A 21,532-nucleotide genomic window follows, 5' to 3' on the forward strand; every position below is an offset into this window, starting at 1 on the left:
CACTCCCCGACTTTACTTCGGCAGCAGGGGGTGGGGTTCCCTACACCACTGCAGCAAGGGGGGGGGGTGCACGACGGTGCGCCCCATCACCTTGAACGGACCAGGCATCACGGGCCTCGGCATGGGGTAGGGGGTCCCTTCTTCCTCCATAGGGGGAGTGTGATGCACTTCCCCTGCTCCTCTTCCTTTTGGGGCAGCCCCCTTGCCCTGGCCCACCCCAGAGGTACAGTCTGGAACAGCAGCAGAGCCCCACGTGCTTCATCACTACATCTGGAAAGGTCAGAGGTCGCAATCTTTCTCCCCTTGATATCTTGGGGCCCCCAAGGGTAGTTTTCGTGATTCTTGTGTCGTTTTGCTCCTGGTGCCATGCCCTTGCCACCAGGAGCACCTTTCTAAGGCCTCTTGGCCTAGACGCGTCCCAGGTTATAGGGGGCCAGTCCCACTGGATCCCTGCGCCAGCCTTTCCTCGGGGTGCCCTCCTTTCCTTCTGGGCAGTGCGCTCTCCTGGCGATTGCCCGGTCTTTCCCCCAACTAGTTCTCAGGAGGAGTCAGGGGGCCAGCTTACCTGGCCCTGCCATGCACCTCACTCGGCCTGAAGTCCTTTAGGGGCACAGTCCCTGCCCCAGGGGGCAGTCAGGGGGGTTCTTCCTTCCAGTTGCCCATGATGACAGTCTGCAGTCCCAATGTCCAGCAGTGAAGCACAGCCAAGAGAGAGCTCTCCCCTGTGCAGGACCTTTTAAGAGGGGGCGGAAGTGTCCAGCAGGTCTGCACCTCTGGCCTATCCAGATGTGCCACATCACTTCCTTGCCCCTGTCCCCTCCTTCCTGCACAGTCTGCTGGGATAGCTCAAAATGGCATCATCCAGGAGTTAGTTGCCACATGTGCTCTGAAAGTCTCAGCCCCTTCTACCTGACATTCCTCCCAGGGCCTCTCCAGCTTGCTCCTGGCACGGAATGACAGCTGTCTGATTGATTCAAGGCACTGCTCAAGCAGCTGGAAAGAGTAGTAATTGGCCCTAACCCTGAGCTGAGTCAACGAAAGTTGACATCCCTGGATGACCAATAAGTTGTACAACTATGCTCTTGTAATCTACTGCATTATTCTTTTCTTACAGGTTACAGTGTACCTTGGTGTGACTCTGGTCTCTGTGAACTCCAGAGGACTGGAGTTGCCCCCTAGGCCATCCTTTCCCATTGACATTTAATAGTGTCCCCACAATGCAAATACCATAAGCACACTGACATTGGCATTTAATGGAGTGTCCCTACAGTGAAAAGACAGTAAGTACACTGACTATCCCTCACATGTGTACACCCATCTCATGAGGCCTACTCCAGGTCACAACCCACTCTGCATAGTCCCCTTTTGCACCAGGTTTACCTAAGTGTAGTTCTTGGGCTGTGCACGCCAGGAATCCTCTCCACGCACCCCTCACTGGGTGCACATGCGTGTGCACACATGATCACGTGTAACCCACCCGGGGCCTCCTATTCTTGCTGCGCCAAAACAGCCTTTCCCAAGCAAGGCAGCACCGCCGGTAAACACGCTCAGTCCATTTTACCCTGAGTTTACTGGGCGTGACTCCCCACTTAGGAGGCTCCCTCACAGTAAAAGGTAAAAAACCAGGTGGTCAAAAAGCAAAAAATCAGGGCGGACCTGATGGTCAGAACCGTCCTCCCACAATCCTCTACTATGGAGTGCTTCTATTGAATTCCACCTTTATATAAGTTGAATGTGGTTTAACTTCGAAAGATGAACAGAATGTTTCAAACCCAAACCCAGCTATTACCTTAGAAGAACATTTACTAATACTCTTGTAATGCACTGCAAATAAAGTAAGAATATCTTTTCTGTTCCATTACGTTTCTCCTGCCTCTCTGTGGCAGCAGGCAAGAAGAGGTGGATATAATAATGCTACCAAGAAAACAAAATAGGGACAAAAAAGGGAGGGTGGTCAGACAGTGAGGGTTTGCCTTTCTCACGTAGGGAAAAAAGAGGAAAGATATATAAAGGTTATAAGGTTGACATTATAAGGCTAGAACATTATTCCATACAACAAATGTATTACATCTTGTTTGAGTTAAAAAATAACACTTAACTGAAAGCCATAAGTAAAAAAAAATAAAGGATTAAAACACATCCATCTCCCACAGATTATTAGCACATACACTCCCATTATAAGTTGCCTGGTGTTTGGTGCAAGAGAGCAGAATGTATCAGACTCAATAAAACCTAATAAATGATTTTTTGGGAAATAATGTAAATTGTGTTGTTTACTAGGGATCTTTCTTGATAAATTTCAACAGCTTTGATCTGCCAAAATGTACCTGTGGAAAACTGTGGGGATGTAGTGTCAGCCACAAAACGTATATTTCCGATATGTGGGCAACCATAAATTAGGGCCCGCATCAGAATTTAGCAGGCTACTTGTAAGGGTGATAGAGATGATTGAGAAAAAATAAAAATCAAACAACGCATAGCGGGGGTCGGACGAAATATACACATTCATTTAAATTGACTTTTAAAAGATTCCATCACAGCTTCATATGTCGTGTGACATTTGCATTTTGCCCACTCCTTAAACCAAAATTAAAATCAATCCAATGACTCTCAGCAAGTTGCTGATATCAACAAGCTGTAACGGGAAGTATACTTCCCTGCACTGTGAAAGGTGAGTCATAAGATTACTAATAATAATTTTTTTAAATAATCTTTCGTAGTCATTTTTTTGGTCAACAAAGTCAAATTTGTCACATACTTCACACAGTTTTCTAAAGACACCTTCGCAAAAACAATGCAAGTAATGACACTTTGTCACACTTCAGATACCTGGCCTTCTCAATAATCCCCTATCAATTTTAGGGATTAAGGATGTCAGAAAGAACAAGTGCTGCAAGAGCAAGGTAGGGAATAAAACTTGAGCAAAATAGTCAAGCAACTCAGGGCCTTTGTCAACCGTTTCAGATGTCCTTTCTGCCATATTACAACTACATAATAATCTATGCATTTGTAATAAAGTGGAAAGGATATAATGCTTTGACAGAGTACCCAGTTTGCCAATCTCTAAAAAAAAGACTGTCTGGCATTTCTTTCTGTGTCAAAATAGAGCCAAGATCAGGTGAATACTTACTACACTTGTAAATTATCTTAATCCAGCTATTTCCAGAAACGCAAACTAACTGGTCTTGATTACTCTCTTGCCTCCGAAACAAATATATTGTAATGCTTCTGTTATCTTTTAGTTTTGCACTGTTTTGGCAAATGAGTGACGTCTGAGTCAATCTGAAAGTACTTGAAGAAATTGCTTCCGTCAAGACCTACCCGATTGTAGTTCAGTGAAGCTCACAAAACCAATAAACCTATCATTCAACCCAACACCAGATGCCCATGTGTATTCAGCAGTATGGTTTTATTTAAGAATAAATATATTTTTACAGCACTATCATACAATTCATTATTATTTAGAATCATCTGCATATTACAAATGTTGTTTCTTGCATTTTTAACAAATGGTCTGATAGACTTACCTTAACACCTTTGTTCATTGTAGTGAAACTCATTCAATATAACTTATTTTCTATAAATAAGGAAAATGTATGCATTAGTTCAATGTCATGCAATCTAATCGGATTCTGTAAACTAAAAACTGCTTAAATGGTTATACATTTTGGCCTGATCCACAAAAGGCATTTTGGAGTACGTAAGGTAGTACCCAGTACTTCACATTCCTTAAAGTGCAATTCATGAACCTACAGCCTCCACCTCTGTTACCCCATTTTTTTGTGTGTGGAGATCACTACACAAGTAAGTAGATGTTTTTGTAGTAAACGTGCGACAAAAAAGGGTGAGGAGTGAGAAAACGGAGAAAAATTACAACAAAATGAGAGGGGCTTAAGAATTTTTAAAGACTGGTTTAGGGAAAGACAGGTCAATAAAAAGACAAACCCACATAAGAATAAGACACTTGCAATTCATAAAATAGCCTTAAATTTTAATCATACATTGCAGAGTGACAAAGTAGTATTACATTTACTCCTGCCTTGGAACAAGTCAAGTATCACACTTACCCAACCAGAAGTACTGTAACACACTTCCATAGAATAAATGGAGAAAAGCTGTAATGCTAAAATCCATCATGAAAATATGTAAATTAAATTGAATTAATTATCTCTCCCTCTGCCTTCATCTTCACGAAAAGAGAGAGGTATGGCAGTTTTTTACCATACATAGTGGTGAAAGAAAAGTCACAGCAAGATTTGTCAAATGGAAAAGAATTGTCTTGAGGCATTCAAGAAACATAGAGCCACAGGAAGTCAAGTATGTGGAAGCATGTCTGCACAACCCACGAATGCGCATCTCTGCAGAGGATAAGAGAGAGGGAATGAAGAGGTTTGGATGCTGCAGGTGGGTCATCATCTGCCCATACTACTCCTGCAAACATCACAATGCCTGCCACCTGAAGAAAATTAGGAGGTATGGTTACTCTCTGCACCACCTGCTAGGGCTTCTGGCTGTGTAAGTGAAGGATGTCACAGATTTTTTTGTGTGCAGGTGAAGAAGCACCATTAATAGATTTTTTTTTCTTTCATTTTATTTTCAAGTAACTGTTGTACAGCACTGATGTCCTTTGGAAATGCAATGTTTCTGCATTTAGTTTTTCACCAAAGCCTATTTGATAGTATTTAAAGATAAAAAAAAAACAAGGAAGAATAAAAAATAGTTTACAAATACATAACAAAAAATGTTCTTGTTAAAACCACGACTGAATCAAAAACACAGCTGTGTCAGTCATTATTATTTTTCTGTATTTTTTGCCAATATGGTGTGAGATGTATGAATAACTTTGTAGGTGTGTTAGTGTATGTATCAGTGAGTCCCAGGGTGTCTCAGTGTATATATGAGTAAGTGTGTGTGTGTGTTTGTGTGTGTGTATATGTATCAGTGAGTTTCATGGTGTGTCAGTGTGTATATGAGCAAGTATGTCCCAGGGTGTCCGAGTGTATGTATGACTTAGATTGAGTGAGTCACTAAGCGCATCAGTGTATGCTTTGTAGTGTCAGTATGTGTATTAGTGTGTCCCAGGGTGTGTTGGCGTATGTATGAGTGAGTGTCTGAAGCGCATCAGTGTATTAGCTGTGTCAGTATATGTATGAGTGTGTTCCGGGGGTGTCTGAGTGTATGTATGAGTGAGTGTCCGAGTGAGCCAGTGAATGCATTGGTGTGTGCATGGATGTGTCAGTGTATGTATCAGTGAGTGTCTGAATGCGTCAAGTAACATATGAGTGTGTGTGTGGGTGTATGAGTGTGTCCTGTGTGTGTGGGTGTATGTGTGTATGAGTGTATCATGTGTGTGTGTGTCCCAGAGTGTGTGAGTATCTGTATGATTGAGTGTCTGAGTGAGTACATCAGTGTACTTGCGTGGTGTGTCAGTATATGTATGAGTTTGTCCTGGGGTGTCTGAGTCTATGTATGAGTGAGTGTCTGTGTGACTTAATGAATGCATCAGTGTAATGTGAGGTAGCTATCATTACTCTCTGTCCATAAAGCTGTATTTTTAAAGTAGATGGTGCGGTGTCCAGATGTAACACTTACTCCTTCATGAAAAATAATGGCTATACAGGTATATGTTTTACCAGAAATAGAGATCTATCCAGCTTTAAAGTTTGTAATTTGTGTTTCCAATATAGTTCCATCTGTATTGCATCACTGTAGCATTAACGTGATCCACTTGCCAGTTCTGCTTATGTTCAAAGTTAATAGGAAATAAGCGTTACATTTTGTGCAGGTATTATTCTGTGATGTATCTTCAAACAATTTCTCAAAACTGACACTTTTACAGTCTGGTAGAGTAAGTAGCTAAATCGCTCTAAATCTATTTGTGTTTTTAAAGAAAAAAATTCACAGTCCTGGTGCCATGAGTAACTTAGTCCAAATAGCTCATCAATAGGTGCCATCTCTTCTTCTAAGACACCAAGTAAGACCATCAATAATTCTTTCCTGTGCATCTTCTTGAGTATTCACAGTGAAGTGTACAGATTTGCAACATGTCTAATACAAGATGCAGAATATGTTTTGTTCTATCACTGCACAAGCGTTATAACAAGGTAAAGAATTCAGAGCACCTTTCTTATTTCTTTTATCTGTTTAACTGCATGAGCCCAAGGAGGTAAAGGGAATGGTGCATTGAGAACTACATTGGCATAGCAGTTGATTCCAGAGAGGCTTGAGAAATGGTAACCAACAATTTCACCGGTATTTTTATATTTTCTTCTCCAAAACCTCTTTCTTCTCTTTTCCTCAGGAACATCACTATGATTCTTTTGAATCTTTCATTTCACTAAGACTCTAGATTTTTCATAAACTGGGTACTGTCCTAAATGAGGAGCATAGAGGCTTCTCAAAAGGTTATACTCTATCACAGTACTGTAAACTGCTTTCTGCAAACATACAAGATTTTTACAAGCAAGAAACAGGTAACAGGCCTTGCTATCTGCTTTACATCCTCAAGTTGATCAAACTTAACAGCTAGGTATTCAACCTCATTTCTGTTCGGATAGAAAGTAAAATCAATTATTTTACCTCTAGTTCCATTAACAAATCCTTCCTCAACATTTAACTAATGCCGCAAAATCACCCTACAGTTCTTACAAACAAACAATTTTCTAATCCTGGAGTTTCGAAAACAGACTTCTACAAAGAATACAGTTTTGCTTGTAGTTTTTCAGTCAATAGTATTGTCACTCCTTGGGGTTCCATTTGATCAATTGCTTTGAAATGCAATATTTCTTCTTTCTCCACTTATAGCAACAGTTCATTGAAACAGGTACATTCTTGAAGAGTAGACATTAGACAAACAATGGATTTTTGTTGTTGATTAAATTCAAACATTAGCTGTGCTGCAGATGTTTTGGAAAGAAATATGTTCTTTTTAAGTCGAGTTTGTAAGCAATGTTTTCCTTCTTTTGATAGTGTTCCTACGCTAATATCCTTCAGAACTTTTCCACATTGCACATCAGATGCTAAATGCATGTTTCTAATTAGTTCTTTCTATTGGAAATTCAACCAAATGTTTGCATTTCCTATGCTTGCTAAAGAATTTTGAGTTTCTTTAGGTAAAAGTGTCTTAAACAAAGGCTGTCCTTTCACAGAGGTAAGTTGCAATAAATCACCAAAAACAATTACATGCTTTACTTCAAAAAGTACAACCTACTCTGTCTTCAAAATCTGTTGCATTCTCAAATGCGCAAAGGTAAACACTAAATCTGAGAACGTGCTCACCTCATCTATGATTAAAAGTTTTAATTTCTTCAAAACTCTGCAAACCTTGCGACAAGCTTGACCAGATAAAGTTTGGTATTCCAGTTTATTATTGTGTTCAGCAGGTAGCTTAAGTAGATAATGCAATGTAATTCCTTTGATGTTGTGTGCAGCTAATCCAGTAGGTGTTGTTACTACTCGACAAAATGGAGTCTGTAGTCCTCTGTGGATAAGTGGTTTAAACTTGGATAAAAAGGTTTTTCCCAGTGCCAGCTTGTCCACTGACATTCGAAATAACTGGCTTAAAACTTGAACATTTACAATGATTGTTTTCATGGAAGAATCCATGCTCTATTTTTGCTTTGACTTCCATGTATATTTATTTATGCCCATGATTCAGTTGTGCCACTAACTGTTCCAAGTCAATATGTTCTTCTCTTGCTTGTTGCATTGCTGTCTCCACCTCATTCATCGCTTTAGTTTCGATTATTGGCGGTCCAAGAGTATCGTGACTGAGAGGTCAGGAACTCCAGCTGCTCTGTGAGCTATCCTTTGCTATTTCTGTAGCAATTGTTCCCTCTTGTTCAGTTTCATCATTTAATATTGTTAGGTAGTTGGGAAATATTGGACACTCAATGCTGTCTTTTACAGCATTTTTTGTAGCAGTCATATTGCCTAAGTAACTCTGTTTCAGAGCACCAAGGTTTGAAATGCTGGAGGAGTGCTAAAATAATAAACTCTTTTTTTCAGCAGTTTGACAAGTAGGTTTTCTATGGTTTATTAACTTACCTTTAGCATACCAAACCAAAAAACCGTTGTAACCTACAGCATATTTCTCTTCATTGATGTTTCCTGTCACATTGTTTCTGTACCTATAGTGTTGCATAATTTCATAAAGACACATATTTTGGAGGTGTGGACTTCTTCTTGGATAGTAGGTATCCAACATATTTGTTTTTACAATATCTGTACTCTCCGGATCAAACTGTGCTAGGTACTGAATTTCTGGCAAAGACTTCAAGACTCTGCTTCGCAAGTTGCAAGGCCTAGACTAACCCAAACAATTCCCCTAGCCCTTGAGTACAAGCCAGCTGAACTCAACCGATCACAGCACTCAAAGGAACTTCTCTCCCAGTGGGAAAGAATTTGCAAGCTGAAATTATACAATTTCGTGGATAGAGATTTTTCTGTAGAAATCTCCTCCCAGGTTTCCTTCATCCCTGTTTTCTCAGATACTGTGATGTATGAAGTGATATAGTGAGCAACAGCAATAGAGTTGTAAGCAACAAGCTGTATGACCATATTTACATTCCATACTTTTAGAATTATAGGATTATAATCAATAATATATTTGGAGGCCGATCTTCTCACATTATATGCAGTTTTTGGTGATTTTCTTGTCAGTGTATGTCTAACTGCAGATAAAAAGCTGTTCACTCTTGCTCCGGAAATGATAGGCCTTGGAAATCCAAAACGACACATTGTATAAAACAGTGGTTCCCAACCTGTGGTCCGGGGACCCCAGGGGGTCCGCAAAGCCATCTCAGGGGGTCTGCGAGAGCCTAGAAAATTAAAAAGTATTAACAAATATTGACAAATTGGGTCCCCAGCTTCCAGTAATGACTCAGGCAGTGGTCCCCAGATTCCCATGATGATTCAGTGGGGGTCCCTGGGTTCCATTAATGTTAAAGTGGGGGTCCACAGAAATCAAAAGGTTAGGAACCACTGCTATAAAACATTCCTTTACATCTGTATCTTCAGCAGCAATACTTGCCACATATATGCCTTTGGAAGCGTAGAACTGACTAGCTGTCTTAGGGTTTTGTTATTATTCACATCTGGGATGGTGCATGTAACATACTATTATATGAAAGACAGTACACACTGATCACTATCAGTTCGAAATGTTGGTGCATCCTTTATCCATAAGAGCATGTGTATATGTGGAGCGCACCTTGCCTGATTGGGGGAAAGAGCCTCTTTTGACATGGTAGACCCCCACTTTTTGCCTGGTAAATAAAGTAGTTTCAAACTAAGTGCCCTGGGCCCCTGCTAAACAGGTTTCTGGCGCCAGATCTCTTCCCCAAAACTGTGCTATGTTTGACCCTCATCCTTTGAGACTTTCAAACAGTATTGTGTTATCATTCTCCAAGTAAAGAAAAGCAGCTTTTGGCAAACCTTTGTTTGGACAGGAAGCTCATGTGTGAACACTCTTCTATTTAATAATGAGCTAGATACTGTAAAAATAAGTAGCCTTTAGAAAAAGGCTTTAGGCCTGGATGTTTCAAATAACCGAAGAAGAAGTATATGTGTGGTGCATTCGACCTCTACAACATATTCTCAAACAAGCAAAACTTACTTTAACTGCCACAAAAATCCACAGGTAAGCTACTAAATTCAGCTCTAACTCCCACAATTCATACTTATCAAGTGTCAAAAGTGACAATGAGTACAATATCACATGTGCAAGGTAATAAAACCACTGTACCCACTATACTCTACTGGTATCTCTTTTACTTTAACATACTCCTAGCACCAGTATGATTCTCTCTCACTGCTCCTTTACTACACTGCTGGAACTAATCTTCAAAATTTACTATTATCCATGATACAGTGGTCGGTTTGCTCACCAGACCCCCTACTTTTGAGACAACTAGAGGCCCTACACGCAGAAAAGCGTAACCTTGCACAACATAAAGCTAGACAGCAGAAGTTGGCGACCCTACTGTTTACATGAAGATGGAGAGAAGGCCGGGAAACGCCTTGTCTGGATTAGTAAAAAGGGAATGGAGGTAAGATGGGTCAGTGAGATCCAAGATGAGGAAGTGGCATCTCTCACAATGGACACCCAGACTGTCCAGTCATTTGCCATTTATTATGGTTCATTCTACATGGCCTACCCGTTAAGTGATCACATAGTCATCACTCATTATTTATGGTTTATATATTTTTTTATATTATTTCCTGGTTGAAAAAACATCAGCCATATAACAAGAAACAGTGATGGACATTCTTAAACAGTCACACACAAAAAAAAAATCAACATCCCCCCCCTCCTTTACCTGCCCTGACCCCCCCCACTCCCGCTCCCTTGGTGGGCACTCACGCTTATTCACAGAAGTAAAATGGGCGAATAGCAAGTATGGTATTTCCTGAGAGGTAAATCAATCTATGGGCATACCCAGTTGCTGCATTTATGGCTTACGCGGCCATGTCAATTCCCTGAATTCGTAAGGTAATTACTTGCTAGATGAGCTCTGGAGCTTGACTTTAAGTATTCCTTAGGACACCAGTGACCTACTCCCGGGCCCGAGCCCCCTCCTCTGGTAGAGGTTCAAGCAAAGTGTTGAAAAAAGGGTGAGCTGACAACAAATGCATTGCGTTCTACAACGTGGGACACGCTACGAGTGCTCCAACAGTTGCAGCAAATTTAGGTATCTACGGCATGTCAGTTCTCTGAATTTGTGGGTTAATATCTTAATAAAAGGGCTCCAGAGGTCGCTATAGGATTCTCCGTGGGATGCAAATGTCAGGGAGAGTTTCTCCATTCCCAAGATATACCAGAGCCTATGGAGCCATTCTCGATGGGTGGGAAGCGTGATGGTGCCCCAGTGTGCGAGTATGGTTTGGTGAGCCGCCGCCAGCGCTAGGCCTATCTGTCGCCTCTCGTTTTGAGTGGGAATGTGAGTGGGTTGGGGAGACCGGGAACCTTGGTAGCTGGGTGTTGGGGTGAGTATCTATATCCCGTACGACCTGGGTCCAGAACTGAGAGATCCTGGGGCATTCCCACAGAATGTGAATCAGTGTGCCTCGTACTCCACAGAACCGCCAGCATTCATCTAATCAAGTAGAGTAGCATTGTCGAAGTCGTGGGGTGTTTGATACCAGTACGTAGTGATTTTGACTGCTGTTTCTATGCTTTTAGAGTTGCGGGATGTGTGACAGGCTCTATAGTAAATCTCCCCCTACTCTGTGGGTATCATACCTCTGCACAGCTCATGCTCCCAGCGAAGTTGTCCTGAGGGGTGCTGGATAGATCGAGCTCAGAGGAGGATGGCATACAAGTCGGACACCATTCTTTTATCTGTGAGCTTCCAAAGAAGCCATTGTTCTAAGGGTGTCAACGGTCTCTGGGCCCCAGATCGGAGTGCAGGGTGTGTGTGACCCAGTGGCGGACCTGGAAGTATCTGTGTCTCTCCGATTCTGGTAGCACAAACTCCGCCTTTAAGTGTTTGAAGGATCAGACCTCGTCTTCATTGTACAGATGACCAATGGACCTGCAACCGCTAATCCACCACCAATTGAAAGACCGACAAATTTGCCCTGGCATAAAATCTGAGTTGTCTAGTAAAGGGGTCACGGGGGACGGGAATGTACTCAGGCCCCCGCTAGGGCCACCCTGTCCCAGGCTCTAAGTGTGGGCTCCGTGACCGGGGATGAATAAAGACCCCAAGGTCGCTGCGGCTCTCTGTGGATTTCTCAGGGTCCAGGTCATCCGGGGACGCTTATCTGCCCAGATGAAGCAAGCTATCTTTTTCTGTAGCTTCTCAATTGTACCAGGTGGGGGAGCAATGGGTAGGGCATGGAATAGAAAAGGGACTTTCGGTAACGTGTTCATCTTGACTGTCGCAATGCAGCCTAACCAAGAAAGGGAGCATTGGTGCCACTTAGTAAGGTTGCGCTTGACCTGTTGCATGAGACCCTATAGTTCATTTGTGCGGTGGTAGGCACTGTTGTGGCCAGTTGAATACCCAAGTAGGGGATAGTGTTGTCAGCCCACTGAACAGGGGCGCAACCTGAGAGCAGTGTTGCAGTTTGCGGGGAGACCGAGATGTTTAGAACCTGCGATTCAACACCACCCGCCGTACCTGGGACATGGCATCTGGTCCTAGGCAGAGGTCCCCGGCGGATGGCGGTTGCCTATGCCACCTCTGTCTCTTCGTTGGTCTGCGAGGGGGTGAGCCCAACTTGCTTCCTAGGCTCGCATCCTTGCCTATGCCCAGAAGTTCACATGCTACTGATAGGGATCAGATCTGGTATAGTTGGTCCTCCCATTTAAAAATACTACCGAACAGATGTCCCCATGAGTAGGACACCCCCCTCTCCTGGAGGCAAGAAGTCCCTTCTTTTCTGCAGTGTGATGGTGGGGAGGTCCTGGTATAGCACCGGTGTGTAGTCTCTGAAAGTCAAAGCGTGGAGCTCCCTTGCCTTCTGTATAATCCTCTCCTTTACGGGGAACTCATGGACGCAGACCAGGATATCCGCTGGGCGAGAGGTTGAGGCCCGCGGGAGACCCACCCTGGGTGCCCTGTCCAACTGTACAAGAGGATCGTCAGGACCCAATATGTGGGGGAAGAGAACCTGTACATATGCAGTAATATCAGTTGCCTCTTCAGCCGTGGGCACTCCTCATATGGAAATATTGTTACAACGCGATCTGTTCTCAAGGTCTTCAGCGTGTGCCTTCAAATCCACATGTTGATTGCGGAGGCGGATAACCTCTTGTTCTAGGGCCTCTATTTCCCTGTCTCTGCTAGCCATATCATTCTCCAGAGTTGAAACTCTGTCCCCAATGTCAGCAAGGATCTTCAGGTCTTGTGACAGGTCCTTTTTGAGGTTTTGGAGATCATCTTTGAGGGAAGTGAAGAGCACATCAAGAAAGGAGCGCGTAACCGGTCGCTCTGCCTCGTTCACCCCTCCGCTTATGCTTAGGGTTGACTGATGCGGGTGCTCTGGGGCGGTCACCTTTATCAACATGTCTTTTAGGAAGCACCCCTTCTTGGAGCGAGTGGAAGCTGTGGTTGCCAGTAGCACACCATGTCCCCTGGAGATGGGGCTGCCGCGCCCAGCCTCGATGACCAGGGCCAGAGGGTTCCAGAATTGGCCAACTCAGTCAGCTTCGGAGTCCGTGGTTGTGCTCTGCAGTTGCCCTTTCCCTTCTCTGCATCTGTGAGTCTTCACACTGCGCTGGTAGGGACCCAGCCAAAAGGAAAAGCCAGTGGGGGTCACACACTCCCAAGTTGCTCCAGGGCGGGCACCCGATCTCCCACTCCTCAGGCCTTGAGGGAAGATATCTGCTGGAGGGGCCCCAGTGTCCCCAAGGCGGCTGCCAGATGGTGCTAGGGTCTATGCAGCAGCTCGGCGGGGACCACAAGGTCAGCCCTGTTCAGATCAGTCCATTGTCCCCTCTCCGGCTGCTCTCCTCACCTCCTGTCTTCTCCTGCTGTATCCCATGTGGTGGGGCCCACAGTGCCACAGTGGCAGCGTCCCCTCGCCAGTAGGCCATTTGCGGCATCCCCGCAACATAGGGGAGAGCAGACAGTCCTCTGGAGGCCCCAGGCCCTCTGGTGCTGAACGATGAGGTGACCCCTGGGGCTCCAGGGGCCCAGCAACAGGGGACCGTCTCTCTGGTCTCTAACCATAGGCCAGTCTCCTGTCCTTTTGCCCGATGGCAGAACCTGCGGGTCCCATGCAGGGCTGTTCACTTGGTCGCCGCATATTTGAGTTAGAGACTCACTTCTGTCCCGGGCGTGGGACGCACCCCCCTACAGGTCAATGACCGGTGCTGCTGCTGCTTCCTGCGCTCCGGCCTTGCCTGGTATGTGGGGGTCTCACCGCCCCTCCAGCTCGGCCCCGGGCAAGGCCTCCATCGACCGCACTCCTGCGTGGCACACCTCTGTGCGCGCCACACTGCTCGGAGTCTCATTTGTCTGTCCTGCGGGATACCTCTGGGCTCCCTCATCTCCGTCAGCATTGAGTTCTGCCCCCAGCAAGGGGTGCGCTCCTCCAGCTCGTTTGACACTCAGGGGGAAGATGGCCCGGCCGCCACTGTGTCCGTAGGGCTGGAAACCTTCACTGTCTCGGCCTCCGTTCCAAGGGCCATTCCCCGGCTACCTCCTTGTCCTCCTCCCGGTCGCTGCGGTACAACGGCTACTATTCGCTCTGCAAAGTCCCTCGGGCCCACACTGTATATCCCTGCCGACAGCGGGGGACTGAGGACTAGGGAGACACGTCTTAACCCACCGCCATCTTGGCCTCGCCCCATCACTCATTACTTAGATGCCATTCAGAACCCGGGGTTGGGGCCCGAGGCGGTTGAAGCCTTCAACAGAGGCCTTACCCTCACCAAGACAGAAGCAGAGGTCTTCAAGCTCAGGACAGGTAAAACCCCAGGGCAAAACGGCAATCGCACAGAGTTTTTCAAACGATATCTTGGGTCCTCATGGGTCTAAATCTTTTTTTTTTTTTTTTACAAAAGTAAATGAGACAGTCACCGTGCTCCAGGACCTCCAGGCTGCTACCATCACAGTTATCCACATGGAGGGCGAACCATGTGACAGGTGTGTCTCCTACAGCCCGACATCGCTCTTGAATATCGAGGTTGAAATCTTAGCTACTGTACTAGCGACATGGCTGCTCCAGGTCATACCGTCTCTCATTCAAAGAGATCAGGTGGGGTTCATGCTTGGGCAGTCAACACGACTAAACCTACGCTGAACCCACAGCTGGATGTCAGAGGTTAAAAGTTGACAGTCTCCTCGTGCCTTTTTGTCCCTATACACAGAGAAGGCATTTGGCGTGGTCCACTGGCCATATGTAGAATGTACGCTGGTCGAATTTGGATTAAGGCCTAATTATAGACACTGGATATCGATTCTCTATGAAGCTCCGAAGGCGGGTGTCTGTGTTATGGGGTTACTGTCTCCAGAGTTTTCTACTGGTCGGGAGACTCAGCAAGGATACCCAGTTTCCTATTTCCCGAACTGTAGAATCTCTGGCGTGCCAGGTTTGGATGCACCCTGATATCCGTGGCTTTCGAGCCACAGCCACTGATGACCTAGAGGAGAAGATTTCCCTCTACGCGGATGCTATTCTTATGTACATCACCAGACTACCATCCCCAACTGTTTTCAGATTCTAGAAGAATATGGGCAGCATTCAGGATACAAAATAAACTGGTACAAGTCCACTACATTCTTGCCGGGCCCCGCACAAGACTGCCCCACCCCAACCGGGTACCCTAGAGGCAGCCCTCAAGGCTTTGAAATACTTTGGTATTTTTATTACACCCAAAAAAACCTTTTAACATCACAATCTTGGGAAGGGCGTGTCCAACTTCCAGAAAGATGCAGGGAGATGGAGAGATTGGCCCTGTGACTACTGGGGAGAGCAGCCCTCTTTAAGATGATTACTTTACCACAATTACTGTACACCTTTCAAAATACATACTTCTCACTCCTGGGAAACATGTTCATGAAAACAGACATGGATGTGAGATCCCTTCTCTGGCAGGGCAGACACCGGCGAAAACTCTAAAGACCTTGCAACAAAACCCCTATAATGGTGGGATAGCCCTTCCCGATATAGAAGCCTACTACTGAGCGGCACACTTGATCCCAATTAATGATTGGATACATACAGGACCACCCTACATCCAGCCTGGGGGATACCCGCAAATTGGTATCGGTCATGGAAGTAGCACACAATCAATCAATCAATATTTGTAGAGCACGGCTACTCACCCGTGAGGGACTCAAGGCACTGGGAGGGGAAGTAGGGGGGGCCTCATCCTAAGAGCCACGCCTTGAGGTTCTTCCTGAAGATGGTGAGCGATGGGCTTTGTCTGAGGTGCAGGGGGAGGTTGTTCCAGCTCTTTGCAGTAGCATGGGCTAAAGATCGTCCTCCGGCAGTGGTTTTGAGGATGCGAGGGATGGTGACCAGGGCCATCTCGGCGGAGCGGAGGGATCTGGCAGTGGTGTGGAAGGAGACACAGTAGTTCAGGTAGGCTGGTCCTGCGTTGTGTGTGGCCTTGTACGTTAAGGTGAGAAGCTTGTCAACCGGTAGCCAGTGGAGGAGCCTCAGGTGTTGGGAAATGCGTTCTCAGCGAGGGAGGTCCAGAATGAGTCTGGCGGGGACATTCTGGATGAGTTGAAGTTTTTTGATGTTCTTAGTTGAGGTGCCAGTATAGAGGGCCTTGCCGTAATCAAGCTTGCTAGTGACTAAGACGTGGGTGATTGTGTGCTGGGATCCATCTGAAGATCTTCCGAAGTTTGCAGAGTGTGTGCCAGTAGGAGAATGCAACAGAGTTTACCTGGCGGCTCATGGATAGGGAGGAATTGAGGATGATTCCTAAGTTGTGGGCATGCTTGGCCAGTGCAGGGAGGGCGCTGAGGGTTGTGGGCCACCAGGAGTCGTCCCAAGCAGAGGTGGCATTTCCAAAGATAAAGAGCTCCACCTTGCCAGACTTGAGCTTGAGGCTGCTTTCTCTCACCCAGCTGGTGATGGCTTCCATTCCTGAGTGAAAGTTCCTTTTGGTCTTGTCCGGATCTTCGGTGAGGGAAGTGATGAGTTGTGTGTCATCGGCATATGACACGATGTGTATACCGTGGCTTCTGACAATGGCAGCAAGAGGGGCCATGTATACGTTGAACAGTGTGGAAATCAATGAGGATCCCTGGGAGACTCCACAGTTGACTCCTGTGGGTCTGGAAGTGTAGGGTGGGAGTCTGACTCTTTGCGTCCTCCCAGAGAGGAAGGAGTGGATCCATACACAGGGGAGCTGGAAAACGCATGCACTCTTGTGTGGTACTTAATGAAAATGAAAAAAGTAGTTCTCTAAAAGTTAGCGTGGAAGGATACAAGTCTGTCAATCGAAAGGATGACAAAAGCTATACTCAAGGGAAAGGAGAAACACAAGACGACAAAGGCCAGCCATAAAATAAGAAGCAAATGAAAGTAACAATAAGGCCAACCAATAGTAAGCAATGGGTGGGCTGCAAGCTCACTGTTCATTTTTAGTACAGACCACAAGAGCCTTTCCCCTAAAGACAACTAAAATGTTCTTAGTATTAGAGACCTAAAAATCTTCCACGTCAGCTCATGCTAATGGAGGAATTTGAAGGCAAAACTCAAGTGTTCATTTAGGTAGCAATAAACGAACGACCGTGGAAAAAGCCGAGTTTGGAAAATAATACATGAAAAAAAAAGGATTTAACTTATTACTATACATATTACAATACATAAAATTACTTACATATCATATACATAACATTCTGCAGGTACTAAAGGAAACAAAATCAAAACAACAGTCGAGTAAAAGCTAAAAGATTAATTGTTGCACCAATAAATTAATACAATTAACAAATTAAAACCACCCTCAAATGTTTATAGCGTAAGATAGTGAAATACATTTGACTTTGCCTTATGTGAATACTTTTAAATTGAAGAGATATTGGTAAACACATTCGAGAACAGTGAAATTGCAATTAGAAACATTTTATACTAAAAATATTTAAGTGACCCATCATATTTAATTATCGAATATATTTTTCTATTCAAGACTTCAAAAATATACAGTGATAATACAGAGTACATGATCGAGAATTATTTCTATGGTATTCAACTATCTGAATAACCAAAACAGACCTACCAGCATGACGGGAATATTGTCTGCAGGCGCCTCTTCACTGGAGTTTGCTTCAAATTCTTCAGGGCGAGTCGAGACCACCAGCTACCCCCAGAGCACGCTGCTACTGTACACTGACGAAATAATGCACAATCTGCTAATACTGAGAAAAAGTATCAAAAACGCCCTTTGTACCCAATGAACAAAGTCATCTTGTGTGGGGAAGATTCCGTGACCTATCGGGAGAGAGAAAAAAATGTAGCGGACAAGCCAGTAAACAAGTTGCTCTCATTAAAATTACAATTCATACATGATCGCATCAGTTCTGATAAACTCAGCCTTCAGCACATTAACAAAAGAAAGATTTATTGGCAGGGAATTCTCAAAACATGAATGCAACAAGTTCACAAGGCAGCTTTTGTAAGAATGCCGTACATCTGTCATGATGTAGGATGCCTGAAATGTTTTGCTTCATTAAGAACCGAGTGGCTGTGTGAAGAAGCATATGTACAGTGTAACAGCCCCATTATCCGTTGTCATTATCGAAAGCCCCAATAAGGCGCCCTGGTGGCAGGCAAATAGCAAATGAATTCATGTTAAACTAGAACTAACAGATGTGGTTAGCAATTCCCTGGAAACACTGACTGAACTTGTCTTATCACGTAATGTGCGCACTCGAAAGTGAATAGATCATCATAAACACGGAGAAACAAACAGAAATACTATTCTGAGAATGTTCGGGGGTGGACAACATAAGTCCAAGAGCCAGAGGTACGACAGATTTTCAGGATAAAACTGCTCCAAAAGAGATAGATTTTTTTGTATATCGATGTATTTCTTCGGCATATCTTAAACATGCGGTACTGAACATCCTGGACCTACAGCAGACACCAATGAAAGTGATATTTCTCAGCAGGCATTACAAAATGTTACAAGTTTGAACCAGTCTTTTTCCTTAAAGACAGAAATATTTTGTAATATCCTTATAAAACTGGTGTCCTCATAAACCAACGTTGTCTAACGTTGGTTTGCGAGACCCCTGACCGATTTTCAAAATAACCATAACTATGTAAATTGCCTGATTTACATTAATTTTGTGTACATTTATCTCGTTCGGACAACTCGAACTTCTGGTAAGCGTGCAGCCCCCATGGACCAACGCTGGGCACACCGGATGTACATGACGCACAACCAGGCACACAAATCACTCCGAGATGCTGCGGATGTGTCGGAGGTAGTGCGAGAAGATACGACTGCAATATATCCCCTTGATCGAATATACATTCTGAAATACTTTAAATAGGGCTTTGTCCTGTTACTAACCAATATTTTTTTAAGCCATATGGCGTAATTATATGAGGTATGGAACACAGAAAATTAGTTCATGTATTTTTTTGTAAAAAATAAAAAATAAATGTGAGATTACAGTAACAGTAGCAAAGCAAAAGTAAGTACTTTGGAATAATCCTTCTGCCCCCAGTCAATCATGCAAATTGTTAACCCACGTGTATTCCAAAAGTATCACCCAGAAACGAACTTTCCCCTTAAGGTGTCATACAATTCCAGTCCCTAACCTCAAACGAACTACTATATATATTTGTAAAATGCCCATTCTTTCTTGCCACTTAAAGTTCACCCTCAGATATATCACTTGGCCTCCCAGATTCAGTGTGGGGGGGCGTTTAACTGGAAGAAATCACTGTTGCAGGGCGATTGTGGGGGGGGGGGGCTCTCTCCCGCGACGTCTCATGGTGGGGGGGGGGGGGGGGGGGGGAGGAGGCAGGATGCACACTAGTTATCTCATTCGACACTCGGCCTCTTTGTGGGAACCGACAGTCAAGGTACTATTGGGGAAGGTTCCATTTGACAGGGACTTTGGGCCTCATTTAGAGTTTGGCAGACAGGTTACTCCGTCAAAAATGTAAAGGATATCCCGTCTGCCGTATTACGATCTCCAAAGGGTATAATGGGATCGTAATATGGCAGACGGAATATCTGTCACATTTGTGATGGAATAACCCCCCTCTGCCAAATTCTAAATCAGGACCTTTGTCTTTTAGGATTTACCAGCATAAAGGATCCGAGGCAAGTCAGTAGATGTGTCTATCTGGCGGGAGGGTGGTAGCGAGACGCTGGGAGACCTATATTCCAACAAGGAGCTTATTATGCTTGAAGGGGCACAGAAATACATTCTGGTAGGGTCTGGGCAATTTTTACACCAAGCCAGTATTTCAGCCACAGTTAGTGATAAATGGCCCCCCTTCCCGGTGGCCCCAGGCACATTGCTTACTTTTCAAGGACTGTTAAGAGTTGAGTGGGTGCTGCCACTTTATCTCCCAACTATACAGAGCCATGATAGAGGATCGTGAACAGGTTCCATTTCCTGCTCTGCCGCCCCGGGAAGGTGATCTGGGGATGCAGCTTGTGGATGCACAGTGCACAAGAGTGTGTGCGCTGGTACAGTCCATATCGTGCAATGCCAGATTCAAACTTAAACACTTTAACTTTTCAGACTGCGTGTATGTGACTCCAGTGCTCTTGCATAAAATGGACCCTAGTAGGTCAAGTACTTGTCCTAGATGCCAGGTCCTGTGACTTATTTTATTACTTTTGGAGTGGAATTGCTCGGCGGTACATGTTTTCTGGTTAAAGGTGGTGGAGCATGTAAACGCTGTGGTGCAGGGGCCAGTTACAACAGAACCTATCGTTTGCCTATGAGGTGACATGCGTTGGTGGAAGGGCCGCAAAATGTAGTTTAAATATGTGGATTTACAACTGCTGCAGGCAAATTGGCGGTACAGGTTACCTAGCTGGATTTGATGGATCCCAGTGTGGAAAGCTGCATAGCAAATGTGGCTGAGTGAGCATTAGCTGAAGAGGTGTGATTGAAAGAATGCAGACGTGATGACAAGATGAAAGAGGACTGGATGGTGTGGGAGGATCTTCTGTTCCTGTTTGTACACCCAGGAAACACTCAACTACATTCCCCGACTGAGGATGGAGTCTTCACTAATAGACAATGGCTGAATCATGCCCTGATTGTGAAGAAGTCTGATCTGGGTGTAATGCTCCTGCGATACTGGTCGATACAAGTTGCATGATCTGTACCTCTCTGTGGCATAGTTGGGGATGGCTACTGTTTGTGTAACTGTAGTTGTTACTTTTTGACACAACCAACAAAATAAAAGTCTTTAAAAAAAGTTCACTAATATCTGCAACTTTGTTGTGTTGATTTATATTTCTAAATTGTGCCCTAATATTTGTATCCAACAAAATGCACTTCCACATGACATTTCCATATGGGTTGTATGTTACTCCATGCACAACTGCAGCAAGGGCTTCCAACTGACGACCAATATATCATCAAGATAAGTTTATATTGTATGCTATCACTGCCTCAACAATACTAAGTCGCCATATATCTAGCTAAACTTTTTTAGTTTGTTGTTTTTAAATTGTAATTGTAACCTTCATTTAAATTAAATGTTATTTAATTATCTTTAACTTAACCCTTAGACATAAAACATGGATTATTTTTAATTAATTTTATTTCATTTATTCTAACCCGAAATCACAAGTCACCTTAATATTATTTATCTTTAGCCTACCTTTGAACCAACATTTACTATTAAAAATGTTATTTTTTCATGTTACTTTCATTTCCTTAATCTAAACCTTACAGTAGACATTTATGAAAATTCAATGAATAGATATTAATCGCAGCATAATAAATTCTATCCCTAATTTAAAGGTAATATACTTAAATGACATATCTCTAATTTATGCCTTGGTCTAAATGTTTTCTTTATTCTGAAATGTCAATTAATTAGAATTCCTTAAAATGTTTTGTAAAGGGAAACTAATTATCTC

At 44.1% G+C, this 21,532-nt stretch overlaps 1 protein-coding gene across 1 annotated transcript in view; it reads right to left on the minus strand.

Moving 5' to 3' along the window:
- Positions 1-21,532, minus strand: part of GAS2L3 (growth arrest specific 2 like 3) — a 189,164-nt gene that overhangs the window by 138,134 nt on the left and 29,498 nt on the right. Inside the window, exons 2-3 of the mRNA XM_069229601.1 lie at positions 17,687-17,898; positions 3,528-3,577 (exon numbers count right to left, since the gene is read on the minus strand). Of these exons, the coding sequence (XP_069085702.1) occupies positions 3,528-3,560 (33 nt within the window). The 5' untranslated portion in view covers positions 3,561-3,577; positions 17,687-17,898. The remainder of the gene's footprint in view (positions 1-3,527; positions 3,578-17,686; positions 17,899-21,532) is intronic.

The sequence above is a fragment of the Pleurodeles waltl genome, chromosome 4_1 (assembly GCF_031143425.1).
Source record: "Pleurodeles waltl isolate 20211129_DDA chromosome 4_1, aPleWal1.hap1.20221129, whole genome shotgun sequence".
Classification (NCBI taxonomy): domain Eukaryota; kingdom Metazoa; phylum Chordata; class Amphibia; order Caudata; family Salamandridae; genus Pleurodeles; species Pleurodeles waltl.